The sequence below is a fragment of the Chenopodium album genome, chromosome 1 (assembly GCF_948465745.1).
Source record: "Chenopodium album chromosome 1, dcCheAlbu1.1, whole genome shotgun sequence".
In the NCBI taxonomy this organism is placed as follows: Eukaryota; Viridiplantae; Streptophyta; class Magnoliopsida; order Caryophyllales; family Amaranthaceae; genus Chenopodium; species Chenopodium album.
This window is the reverse complement of record NC_137834.1, coordinates 28,329,228-28,343,634: the sequence shown is the minus strand read 5'-3', so window position 1 is coordinate 28,343,634 and position 14,407 is coordinate 28,329,228. Positions and strand designations below refer to the sequence as shown.

The 14,407-nt window shown below is 33.2% G+C and overlaps 1 protein-coding gene and 1 long non-coding RNA gene across 2 annotated transcripts; one reads left to right on the top strand and one right to left on the bottom strand.

Annotated features, from left to right (window-relative positions):
* Positions 1 to 410: 410 nt before the first annotated feature.
* On the bottom strand, positions 411 to 2,404 carry LOC145577865 (uncharacterized). The gene is made up of 3 exons (XR_014098839.1): positions 2,232 to 2,404; positions 758 to 817; positions 411 to 512 (listed from the first exon to the last, which is right to left on the bottom strand). It is a non-coding gene; the product is annotated as an uncharacterized LOC145577865 (long non-coding RNA).
* Positions 2,405 to 12,284: 9,880 nt separating this feature from the next.
* On the top strand, positions 12,285 to 13,865 carry LOC145577790 (MLP-like protein 31). The gene is made up of 2 exons (XM_081635252.1): positions 12,285 to 12,498; positions 13,404 to 13,865. Exons 1-2 carry the CDS (start codon positions 12,309 to 12,311, stop codon positions 13,679 to 13,681), a joined length of 468 nt encoding a protein of 155 aa, XP_081491378.1. The 5' UTR covers positions 12,285 to 12,308; the 3' UTR covers positions 13,682 to 13,865.
* Positions 13,866 to 14,407: the final 542 nt, after the last annotated feature.

Below are 14,407 nucleotides of genomic sequence, written 5' to 3'. Positions count from 1 at the left end.
CATATTGGTAGTGGAAGATGAAGGTTGGTTTTGAGTGTTTGGTGGGGTAAATGGTCCCCATCTACCATTAGCTTCCCCTGATTTTTGGACTAAGGTAGAAGGTATTGAAGCTTTAGGCTCTTTTTGTAGTGGTTGTGATGATACCAATTTTGGAGGCTTATTTGAAACTGTATAAGGTACATTTATGGCTGCAAGGCCAGCCTCCCTTGTTCTTTTGCTATGATAACTCATCTTGACTAACCTGAAAGGGAAAAAAGGTTAAGAGCAATTAAGTCCATAAAGTCGACTACTATGACAAGCTGTTGCATAACTAACTACTGCCACCAGTTTATTTGTATCCACCAGTAATAATACGAAGTGAATTTCCAAAAAAAGACGTAGTTTTCAACATAACTATGAAAAAAGACAAAAAAAAAAAAAAAAAAAAAAAGAACTAATTAATTGGCTCAGTTCTGTACTCCTGCTCATGTGTAAAAAAGTAAAGCACTCAGACAATCAATAATGCCTCTCACCTGTAAAGTATGGAAGAGAAGTATATCAGAACAAATATAGATTACAGAATAAAATAGTTTTCAGTATATTAATATTCATATAATCCTCGATGTAATGGGCTAAGATATTATTAATTTATATGATAAATGTGTTGGAGCTGATGGCTGGTAAACAGGTATAGCAACAGGTATAAGAGTGATTGTACTTTTCGCGGTTTAATATAAGAGTGATTATCAAATATCAACTATAAAGTTTCTAATAATACCTCTAACCAAGCAATCAATCGGATCTAGTGATATTCCTATATTTATTTATAGCCTTGTACCTGGCAATCACATAAAATTCAAATTAAAAGAGAAAAGGTAAACAAATTGTGGAGAAGTATGTTAATAATTAAAACCAAATAATTATTGCTCAAGTACAAGAACAATCATAATTGATATAGATAAAAGGAAAAAGTATTATTCATACTTTCAACAATCATAGAATATAATGTTTGAAGCGGGAAAAAAAAAATTATAAGATGTTAAACAAAAAGTCAACAAATGCAAAACTAAGTCTCATCATCACCCATATCAAACAAGTCCCTTGGCTTAATCTTAACAACATGTAACCATCCTTTACTTATCTCATCCTTGATATAAAACACATTTTTTGCTTGAGATGAGAAAATAAATGGATCATCATGCAAATTTCGACCATTGTGCAGCAACTTCGAGAAATTTACACAAACGTTCCCAGTATGGTATCTTTTCAAACCCCTTGTTATGTCAACCTTATCACAACGAAACATTATAACCTTGTGAGAACCATAATAATCTAATTCATATATTGCTTTGAGTCTTCCATAATACTCTTGGCCTTCTGCCTCTAACATAATGCCATAATTTTGTGTCTTTCAATATCGCTCGCGATCCACAATGTCAAATTTATAACCATTGATGATAACACTTTTTATCCTTTTACAACGATTACTAAAACCACCGGCCAATGCTTTTCTGAACTTTCCTGCTGTTGTACTATCATCTATGTTGTGGACCTATGTAAATAAATAAATAAATCTTATGTCAAGCCTGATTCTGATTAGGACTTCCTATGTGAAAAAAAATAAAAATAAAATAAAAATTAACTTTGATATTTAGTAACCTGATTTTGTAACCACCCAGAAAATTCATTGATTATCCACCCATTTTCTATAGTTTTGTTCACTTGAAAGTGATTCTCTTGTCTTTTTTGGTATATGAAATCACTTTAGACATAGAAAAAATTATATTAACTAATAGTATAATAATAGTTAACAAACAATAAGTTATTAATTTATTACAATACTTACTCAAGAATTGGTTTCATGTCATCTGAATGCAGCAAAGCATAGCGATGAGCTTGTTTTAACTTTTATCATCAAGACGAAAATTTTCCTGTTTTCCAACCACACGACAGCCCGAATTAAATAAATAGATGTTGTTTATAACACCATCTTCTTTTCTTTTCACTCTGTTAAATATTGTTGCAACACTATCTAAATATCTCGAACAAAATGTAATTGTCTCCTATAAAAGGAACCCTTCGGCAATGGACCCTTCAGGTTGGGCTTTATTACTTACATGAGATTTCAAAAATGCCAAGTACCTTGTAATATAAAAAATGAATGTGAATATAAAAATTCTTTAAAAAAAAAAGTAATATGATAATATTATTTATTTTAACGAAGCTTTGAAAATATAAGTTAAGATATTGACCTTTCAACGGGATACATCCATCTGTAATGAACTGGTCCACCGTGTCTAACCTCATCCACTAAATGAATCAATAGATGAACCATGATTGAGAAATGTTGGTAGAAACTCTTGTTCCATCTTACAAAGTGTCAAAACAAACTTGGATTGAATATCATCTAACTCCTTCGTATCAATAGATGGTGAACATAGTCGTTTGAAATAGTCAGACAACTCCTCAATCAAGTCAATTACTTTTGTGGCATTTGATGCTCTTAAAGAAATCGGAAGGATATCTTGCATGAGGATATAATTGTCATGGCTTTTCATATTGATAAGTTTTCATTGCTTCATGTTCACACATCATTGCAAATTAGATCCATATCCATCTGGAACTCTAAGCTTTTGTAAGACTCTTTAAAACCGTTCTTTTTCTTCTATAGACATGTTGTATGATGCGGGAGGCATATAGTTATTTCGACTTGAATCAATCCAAAGATGAGATTTTATATTCAACTTCTTAAGGGCCTCTCTTGCACTCTTGTCATCTCTAGCATTGTCCATATCTAAAAGAGTCCCTAACAAATTGTCACAAACGTTCTTTTCAATGTGCATAACATCTAAATTATGTCTTAGAAGATTGTGTTCCCAATATTCCAAGTCAAAAAAATGTACTTTTCTTTCTCTAAAGAACTTTATTAGAATCTTTCTCACCATAATCCTCATCAAATTCGTTAATGGATATCCCACCTTTCTTTTTTTTCTCTTTTCTTATTGAAGGGTTTTTTTTTTACTTTCCATATACATAATTAATCCTTTCTTGTTCCTTTTAAATGTCTTTCCCACTTGTAGGAACTGGAGCTACATCATGTTCTTGTGTCCCATCAAATAAATGGGCTTGATAACGATAAGGATGATCAAGTGGCAACCATTTTCGATGTCCAGAGTAGCAAATTTTATAGTGGAGTGGAATGGGCACATGAAGGACAAGCTTTATAACCTCTTGTACTCCAACCAGACAACATAGCGTATGCAGGGAAGTCATTTATAGTGGAGTGTAAGGCTGCTCGCATTTTAAAGTATTTTCCACTATAACCATTAAAGGCTTCAACACCATCCCATAACAATTTTAACTCATGGATTAATGGTTGCAAATACACATCAATATCAATTCCCGGACTATACTTACTAGGAACAATCAAGGACAATATGAATGATGATGGCTTCATACAAAGCCACAATGGTAAATTATATGGAATTAATACCACATGCCAAGTACTATAATTAGAACTCATAAGACGATATGGATTGAAACCATCACTTGCTAGACCCAACCTAACACTACGAGGATCAGCGACAAATTCTTGATATCTTTCATCAAATTTTTTCCAAGCCTCACAATCTGTTGGGTGCCTTAGAATCTTATCATTCTTTTGACTAAAATGTCATCTCATGTCCTCTGCTGTTTTAGATGACATATAAAGTCTTTTTAATCTAGGGATAAGAGGAAAGTATCGCAATACCTTAGCTAACTCACCCTTTTTACACGATTCATTACCTTTTTCACTTGAATCGCCTTCCTTCCCTTTTACAGTTTTCCACCTTGATGTATGACAAACATGACACTCTTTTTTTTTTTGCAAATTCACCCCAATTTAACATGCAATCATTTGGACATGCATCAATTTTCTCATACCCTAATCCCAAGTCCTTAATTATCTTCATGCCTTCATAGTAAGACGATGGAAACTCATTGATTGAAGGAAATGCATCTACTAAAAGTTCAAGCAATTTATTGAATGACTCAACAGACCAATGGAACATACACTTAAGGTGAAACAAGTGCAAAAGAAACGATAACTTTGAGAAAGTAGTGCACCCCTAGTATAAACCCTCGTAAGAAGCATCCATTAGTCTTTAATACTTGACAGCTTCTTTACTAGAGTTAGTAGATGGATTTACATTACCTACATCACAATGAAAATCAAACTCTTCGTGCATATCATATGAACCTCCTATTTCGTGCACATCATAGGAAGCCTCTTCTTGTTGCATGTTTTGGGATTCTAAAAGAGAATCTGGAATGTCAGCCCTAAAGGCTTCTCTTAACAAACCACCCATATCATCTTGACCTATTATCTTTCATTAATGGGAGTTTCTAAGGTATTGGTCCCTTCATCAACTGCAGAATGAAAAACCCAATTCCTATACTTCTTAAAAAAACCATTAAACAAAATATGTCCTCCTACTTCTTCTATGGGTAACCATTCATTCACTTTGCATTTATTACATGGGCATCGAGTTTTCCTATAAATAAGAGTCTTCTTAGCAAGTTTAACAAAATTCATGCAACCATTGTAAAAAGCAGGTTCGCCATTGCATAAATCAATCCAAATGGTATCCATGACTATAGAAACACCAAATTACTTTCAATTTACTTTTTAATAAAAAAAAATTACAAATCAATACAAAAAGCAATATTAAATAATTTTCAAGTTTAACAACCGGCTTAAAACATGTAACTCATTTAGTCATAAGCCATATAAGAGTATTGCACATGCCTTCAACTACTGCTATAACATGCTCACATTATTATTAGTATATCATTCTATGCATAATACGGCCGGGAGAATACCAAGAATTCACTTAAATTTTTATAAGATAAGCATAATTGACAATAACAAAGGACATAGATTATTAACCTTTTTAACTTGTAATTATGATAAATTAATTAAATAAATCACTCACTCAAACAAAAACTACAAATGCAGAATCAATAAAAAGTAAACATCATAATAACAAAATCATGATAAGGCCATATGAATTCAAACTCTACCTTATCATGCATTCCTAGACATTAATTGTATTTTAAGCCTTTAAGGTTACTAGTAGTTACCTGAATTCGCTGGAAGATTGCAATCGTGATTCAAGCCTACTCCAAATTGTTACCTAGATTATGTTGTTATTTGTCGTCCCCTTTGATTTGCGTCCAATAGCCAAATTCACATATTTAACATTCGAAAAGTTAGAGAACAAAATAAATTTTATTAATTTACTATAGTATTAGATAAATATAAACAATAGATAAAAAGAAAGACAAGTTGAACATATTATTTACAACATAAACCAAAGTTTCATAATTTATACACCATAGTGTTGATAAAAGAACAAAGACTCGCCTATTGAAAAAGTAGTATTAAAAAAAAGGTTAAAGTATAATGCTTTAACAACTTTAACACGACAAATTCCCCCCTAGAAACCGTTGAAGACAAACAACCATAGATAATTATCCTCATAGTTATTCTCTTATGATTAGGCTTACTTAGTCAATTATTGCTAGTAAATTCTCACAACCAAGATCAAGCCAAATATGAAACATAATGATATTCTTTTCATCTACTTTTGCTTGCGTACTGGCAACTCGCAAGAAAAATCATGTATATATACATCTATTGCTTTTCTATCCAGAAACATCTTGACTCTATGAGTCCTAAATTATTCATCTTAGACGATGTGCACATTCTGAATTCCCTATAATTATTCGGTGAACATAGTTTCTTTGTATTTTATGCCTTGATAACAATATGTGAAAAAGGTTTAGTGAGTTTCATCTTATCAAGTGCACACACACTAAGAGCAAACCCAATACGGTAGGTGGGTCGTAAAGGAGTTATAGGCCGGATTGGTAAAGGTGTAAGATTAAAAGCAAAGCAAAACTGCTTGAGGTGTAGACCGTAAAATGTTAGGCTGCATAGTTGTGTAGAAGCCAATGTAGCAGCACCAAGTCGCAAAAATAAATGAACAATCAAACTTTGCTTAGACTGATTCAATAACCTCGTCTATTTAATTACAATTTCTACTAACAACTAAAATGATTTGACCTATTTAATTTCATTACAACCACATTATTATTCATTTTAGGCAGAAGCAAATCACTCTAAAATTATACGAGTAAGAAATGCACTTCTCTGGACACTTAAAGATTGAGAAAGAATTTTAAGCAACATACATCACCAGTAATGGATTGATATTAAAAAAAAACATGCAATTAACTAATAATTGATTATTGGTCAAGAAATTCGAAATTGATAAACAAGTATTTGAATAGCAATTTACACTACATGCAAACTGATAAAAGATAATTTAGAGTGGAATTTAGACAAAAAACTGGAAAATTAAAGAAGAGCAATTGTTGATTTCATCTTCGTAAATGACAATTCATAATTGAAAAAAATTAAGAAAACAAATTACTGAAAAATTAAAGGGATGGTACAAATCTAAATCTTTAGCTAATTTGTAAATGTAATTCATAATTCAATCATGATTCAAACTCATCTATAACAACAAATTTCATAATTAAAACTAATCACAAATAAAACCCTAAAAAAATTTACACGGTGATTTAAAAAAAAACAAAACATACCTTCAAAAATCGGATCTTGGATGATGAGCGATTGAGAAGCAATTGTTTTTGAGATGTGAATAACGAAATCAAAAGAAGGGTAATGTTAGGGTTCAAAAGCTAATAAGATCGAAGAGAGGAAACTAATCGCTTTTACTCTAGTAGTAGTACTGTACATGGGTTTTGTTTTAATTTCTTTTTTTTTTTTGTTTTTTTTTTTTTTGTAACTTTAAAATGACCGCCTTTAATTTTCAGCCTAAAATTTCATTTCGCGGGCTTGAAACTACTGGGCCTCTTTTCATCACATGGGGGCCACATGATAATTTTGACACTTGTAATTGTCATTTCCTGCTTTTGACACTAAAAACCATCGAGGTGAGGCGCGAACTATATTTTACCCTTGACGGTTGTCCATTGTGTCAAGGCTATAGTGTCGAGATTACATGGGTATTGTAGTAGTGTCTTTTAAGGGGAAGAAATTGTCACGTTACTTGGCGAGTTCGAGGCTCTACTAGGCTTCCTTGCAAATACACTCCCCGTGACATATTCCCCTAACTTGTCATATTCCAAATCTATGTTTTAGATATTATTTTGTTTGAATGACAATGTTATGGCCAATATTGAAATAGAAGAAGGAGTGAAATTAATTCAATTTATTGAACACTTCGTCGCCCCTCGTGACAACTTGACTAAACAATGTTTTAAAATTCGTGCGTTATGTTTTTGTCTTGTTGTCAATTGTTTGCTTAGGACATGTAAAGAGTATGACTCCATGGTGTCCATAGTGGAGCAAATAGAGGGGTGTCGCTCACCTGCTCTTTTAGCCTTGGCGGAAACTTCTCTTTGCTTGAATTGCCTTAGAGGAGACCCTAACGAGAACGGTTTCACCGAAAAACAACTCCTGATACACGTACGTTTTTTTCCGTTGTATTTCAGTGCCAGCCACCTGCTTGTGTAACGTCGCAAATTATTATTATTTTTTTTTTTTAGATTTGGCTCATGGAATGCTTGTAAATCGTTGATGAGCCCACAAAATCTTGAGGCTAACGGAGTGAGGACATTCCTTGGTCGTAGAATTCTCTAGAAACATAAGAATGAAGAAGAATGGACGTCGTTTTTCTGTCATGGAACTCCTAACATACGCTTTGTGATTCCTTGGTGGAACATAAGTAGTATGATTGGAAATAGTTTTAATTGCCCCTACATTAGGCTTTTGGGCCTTTCTAGTACTACTTACATATTTCCTTGTAGAGTGATGAGACAACAACCCACAGGATTGTGATGCCCTTAAGGATGTTATCTTTAAACCCAAACGATTTCCCCGTTGGATGGAATATTAGTCGATTCTTCCTAGGTGGGTAGTGCAAAATCCCACGGCAAGCATTGTACTATCTTCTTTTTTATAAGGCTTGGATGTACGTTGCAGACAAAGGAGAATTAAATAAGGCTCAATCACGAAATCAAGCCACCTCATCTCGCTATCCACCCAAGCCTTTGATGCATTTGACCACCACTACTCCTCCTAATGGCCAAAATAAAGGAGTGAGAAGAAAGTTAGACTTCTCCTCATCACCTAAGGCTCGTTCAAGGGAACCAAAAAGAAAGGCTCCTCCTAAACCTGCGCAACAAGGTGTGAAGATTAAGGAACCTTCACCAAATTCTCGCAAAAAGCTCCAACAAATGCTAAGGGTAAAGGAAAAAGAGTGGAAAAGGCTCCTATTACTAAGTTGAAGAACAATGTTTGGGTCAAGAAGAAAGGCGAAGGGGAAAGCTCGAAGGTTGCTGAAAGTACTGCGATGGAAACTACTCCAACGTCTACTGTGACAATTGAGGATATAGTTGTAGACACCCAAATGTGTCCCCCAAAAACCAAACCTAGTGAAGAATACCTTTCATGTCATTTGATTATTGAACGAGGCGAAAGTGTGAAAAGTCTAGTGACGAGGATGTTTTTATTAAAATATCTCTTCTTTCCGTTTTTGAAAATATTTCTTTTCTTACCCTATTTATGAAAAACGTGCATTACAGTTTAGTTTGGTCCATGATATGGGTCCAATAATGGTGTAGATGGATGGGGCTTGAAAATATTTTTCCAACGATATATTATAAGCCCAATTCCGATGAATAATGAGGAAGTTATGGCCAAAATTCTAAACAGGGCCCAAACCGATTTTTACCTACGACCCAATGATCATGTGGAGGGTCTAAAGGTCTAATCCTATTCCTAAACTAATTAGGATTAATTAGAAGCTTCTATAAGTTTCTAATAGATCTTAATTATCCTGTTTGAAAAGATAAGATTAAAGAATTTGAGCTAAATAAAAATTTTCCTTTTATAAAAACTTTCCTTTTTTTTAATCCTAATCCTATTCGAATTTAAGCATGTTCAAAGACAGTAAAATATTCTTTTTATGCCTCATAATATTTATCCAAATTTTATATGGTTGGATAGATCTTGAAATTATCTTTCCAATGATATATTATAATATTAATTCCGAGCTATAACGAAAAAGATATGAATGAGATACGAAACTCTATCCAAAACTAACATCGTCCTACTATTTCGGCCGTATCCTTTTATCTACCAAATATTTTAATCTGATTTTAATTAGGTTGAAAATTAGACTTCAAGAGCTTTCCAACGACATATTATATGCCTTATTTGGACTTCTGGATCAAAAGATATGATAAAAACAAAATCCGCAAAAACTGCTGTCCATCGAGTTTTATTTCGATTTGAATTGGATTCTTTTCTTATTCTTCGACCCTCTTTTTTCTCTATAAATAGAGCTCATATCTCCCCTTTTTCAAATAATCAACTCTCATCAAGAATTTCTTGATACTCTCTCTCTCTCTTTCTAAACCACCCTTTTACAAACATAATTCCGCATTCACAAGATCTAGATACACCTAGCATAATTCGAAGTTGTCTTCGCCCTAGACGTGAAAGGTTTGATATTTCTTAGGGTTTGGTCTCAAATCTAGTCTAAACTTTCTTAATCTTTCTTTCAATTATTTAATTTAATTTTTTTGATTTTATTATTTTCCTTGAAGTTACTAACGTGTGTATTTTGTTATTAGAAAAAGGTACGAGGCATCCAAGTAAGTGCTTTAATTGTTATTATGATATAGAAATCATGTTTAGGATGTTTTATTGTTTCATAGTATCATGTTTAGGATGCTCTTCCTAATATTATGTTTAGGGTGACAACAATAAGTTCTTTATATCAATTATGATTTCTATGATGCCTTTTATTCTCTTTCCTAATAGCATGTTAGTATCATGTTAGGGTTAAAGCTTTGATTTTTATTGTTTAGTGACATGCTAGGATTTGTTATTAATCTTGTTAGTATCATGCTTAGGATCTTGCTATTAAAATTATGCTTTAACATGATTATGATTCTTGTTAATATTGTTATTTTATTATGATTATAATGTTGCTTGATATATATTTATTGTTATTGCTTCATCACACCTTTTATGCATGTTAAAGGGAATTGGTACTTGTAATCACGCTTACATAAGATAATTAATAATCTTGTTTAGGGTTAATTTGATTATAATTCAAGTGATCGCCAATAATAGTTTTGTTGTGCATTAATATTCAACCAACATAGGTTAAATAGGTTTAGGGTAAACCTATTGATTGCATGTTAGTCAGAAAGCGCACATGAATACGAGAAGAATAAAGTAGAGGCCTATTATTAGGGCAGATTCAATCTCTTTTAGGTTGGATTTGTACCTTCATCCCCGAACTTCCAGTCATGGTTCCAGACCTATTGGAGTTAACGATCTCCTGGATCGTTAAGGGTGTAACCTTCACCCTGTGAACGGTTTACAAGTTTCTAAAACTTGTTGGCGACTCTTTTGCTCTAGCTTCCTTCCCTTTGGACGCCACCATGCTTAAGTGTATGATCACAGTGGGGTTCAAGTTTGGGGTAATGCTTGAAATATTCCCTACAATAGTAAAACCTTATAGTGTTACACAATTATTAGTAGTTTAATTTTGAATAAAGTGTAATCACTACTATGTTTTGTTTTAATTAATTACTTATTATCTAGTTCGATAATGTTTTCTTAAATATTGATTGGAATAAAAAATGAGCTTTCTTTTTTTATATAACCGAATCATAAAGATTGCCAACGTATTTGTATAACAAATCATGTCTTTGCGTAGTTCTTTGCAAAAATTATTTATTCATTATTTCTATTTTTTTTGTGATTTTTTCTTTAATTCCTCTTGTAAAAATTAAATGAAAAATTAATCAAAAATTATTTAATGACTTAATTCAAAGTTTAATTATTGTTTTTCGAGTATATATGATGTTAGAGAAACGCCTTTATTTTATCGCTCGTCATCAGGTGGCGTAAAATTCTAGGTTCGTAGTTCGTCATCAGGTGGCACGCACAACATCCAAGGTTGCGTGTGCTTGTTGCACGCATCTAATTTTGTTGCGCGGATGTGATCCGTGCACAACTGATTTAGCTGCTTGCGACACCTATGCTACGAGTGTTAAATTTTTTATTTTTTAATCATATTATTACACACCCCCCAGTGTGAAGAGTTCTTTTCGTAATGTTCGAAAAAATCTGAACACTTTGAATGGTATATTTTTTTTTTAATATCCCCCCAAGTGTTATGAACTTTACCGTGTGATTGGGTAAAGTGCATAACACTTAAAATTTTGGCACCGTTGCCGAGGAGACATTTTGTAGACATCTACTTTTGGCATCATGTCCCGACAGGAAGTGCAATGACAATAAATAAAGCCATCTTCGTGCTGGATCGAAGTGAAGAATACTTATGGAGAACTGGTTAAGCCACAAAACACAAAAGAATAGCCCGAATTAAAGATAAAAGCCAGAACAAAGGTCCAATTAACTAAACCCGATCATAATTAGGCTTAAGCCTGTGCTTAAAACCCAATAATGACGGATTTAAGAGCGCCTAGGTTAAATTTTAATGCTGCCACATAAAAAGTCGCGCACATCTCAAACAGTCGCGCTGGGCTGCCGCGCGCAACTAATTCAGTTTTAAATTTTTGGTTCGGTTAGGGGTCACTCAAATTACTCGGTCAGGGTTTATTTGAGGGGTTCGATCAGAGGTTACTTGATCATGAGTTACTTGAAGGGTCTCGATCATGGGTTACTTGTGGGGTTACTCGGTCAGGGGTTAATGGAAGGGTTGCTTCGTCTAGGGTTACCCGGTCTGAGGTTAGTCGGTCAAGATTAACTCGAGTAACCCCTGACCGAGTAACTCGAGTAACTCCTGATTGAGTAATTTGAGTAACCTCCCTAATTGAGTAATTTGAGTAACCTCGATCACACGGTGTGATTAGCCACACAGGAAAAATCCTCTAAAAAAATAAAAATAAAGATAACAACATTCATAATATTAGCACACATAAGTGCTGAATTAGGTACATAATGACAGCATTAATAGTTTATTTAGGTGAAAAATGTCAAAAAAAGATATCTATAATATCTAATGATAATGACTAAAATCTAATTATCAAAAGAATAATGATGGAACAAATAAAATATAATTATTTCAAGAAAGCCTAATTCACGTGATTATTAATGTAAAAAATTGCAAACCGGGTCATCTAATTAAATTGCGCATGCACTGGTCCGTTCCCTATAAAAATGAGAAAGTAATAATAGCAAATAACATATAATTATAAAAATAACAATAATTATGGGTCTTAAACGTAAAATTGAGGGTGAAATTGATATTAGAGCTGGAGCTGGAGATGTGTACCATGAGATATACGAGAGTAAACCTCATCATGTATCTCATGCCGCACCCCATTTTATCCAAAGTTGTGACTTGCATGAGGGCGAACTTGGTAAGCCTGGCTCTATCATCGTTTGGAAGTACAAAACAGGTATGTATAATGTATTGTCGTAATTATATACGGAGTACTTAATACTCCCTCCGTTTTTAAATACTTGCTCCACTTTCCTTTTCCGCCCGTTTTTAAATACTTGCTCCATTTCCTTATTTGAAAAGTTTTTACAATATTAAATTAATTTTTCTCACCTAGTGAACCCAACATATATTTTCTCTTCTCCAATTCTCTCCACTACTTTTAATTTATACAATTTTTTTATTCTTCTACCCATCCCACTACCTCCATATTTTATTACTTTATCCAATTTCTCCTAAAACTACGCGCATGAAGAAATGGAGCAAGTATTTAAAAACAGAGGGAGTATTACCTAGCTATATATTCTCGATTTGTCATCCTTCGTATGTGTTTACAATTTTATTTGATTGAAATTGTTGTTTTGAGTAGGAACAAAAATTAGCTATTAGAGAAGTTTTAATGAGAAAATTAGTGCTACCAAACATCTTATATAATTAGTTACCTTATTTATTTCAGCACCGATCAACCTTATTAGTTTCAATTACTCCCTTCGTTTTTTTAAGTGACACGGTTTGATCGACACGTAGTTTTAGGAGATTTTAGATGGGGTAGGTTAGAAGAGTGAGAACTGATAAAGTAAAAAAATGTGAGAGGAAGTGGGGACCATGAAAGGAGTGAGAAATGATAAAGTAAGAGATAGTGGGGTGAAGATATATTATTAAAAAGTAAGGAATTTCTAAAAGAGGAAGTGTGTTACTTAAAAAAAACGGTCGTTTAAGAAAAGTGTGTCACTTAAAAAAAACGGAGGGAGTAATACATTATTCATTTCAGTAACCTCAACAGTTTTAACTCCTTTTTAGGAATCGTGGTCATATGTATCCTAAACTTATTCAATTAGTACGTCTTTTTATGTTCATATATAGGTGGAAAACCACTTGTAGCAAAGAATATAATCGAAGAAATTGACAAGGAGAAAAAGTTGGTGAGGCAACGATGTATTGAAGGTGATGTCTTGGAGGAGTATAAGACCATTGTTGGAACATGCCAGGTGATACCTAAGGACAATGATACTTGCATAGTAAAGTGGATTATCGAGTACGAGAAATTGCACCCTGGTATCCCCGAACCAACCGCGTTGCTCGATTCTTTGCTTGGTGCAGCCAAAGACATCGACGATCATCACCATGGTGTAAAGAAGTAGAGAAAAATGTCATCGAATAAGGATAGAAAGTGAAACGCCGTTTTGGTGCGACACTTCCTATTCAATATTCATGAAGTCTATCTTGTTCATTATGTGTTTAAATTATATGTGATCATGTTCTGCCTTTTAGCGTGTAATTATTTCCGGTAAGGATATATTGATATGTGTAAGAATTGAAGTTGCTTGCTTTGCTTCAGTAGTTATTGTTGTTTGCATCAAGTTTAAAACTAAATAAGAGTGGTATCATGATTGAGCTCATCAATGTAAGCATGGCCACATACCTATGCATGTTTGTAAAATGTTGACTATAGCTTCAACGGTCAAAGGAGGTTAACATTGATCATGTGGATTAACATTATGGGCCCTCAATTGTTGATTTTTTCACATTTTGAGTACACAATTTTTTTTTTTCATCGTTTGGGTACTCTGACCAAAATTCCGACCAAAAAAATTAAATCAGCCCAAACAATTGAGTACCTTTGGTTAAAAATTATTGAGATATGATGGAATATTATTTGATTTGGTAGAATATTATCTCATGTATATTTTAGATAACTTTATATTCTCCTAGAATTATCTTTTATTCCAAGGTTAGAGGTTGTAACTCTATCTATTTTCATGAACAATTAATGAGAAGGCAAGCCACATAATTATATTTTCTCTCTAATTTAGCATGATATCAAGAGCAGGTTGATTTTTTTAATTTCCCATGGCCGGTGATGATCA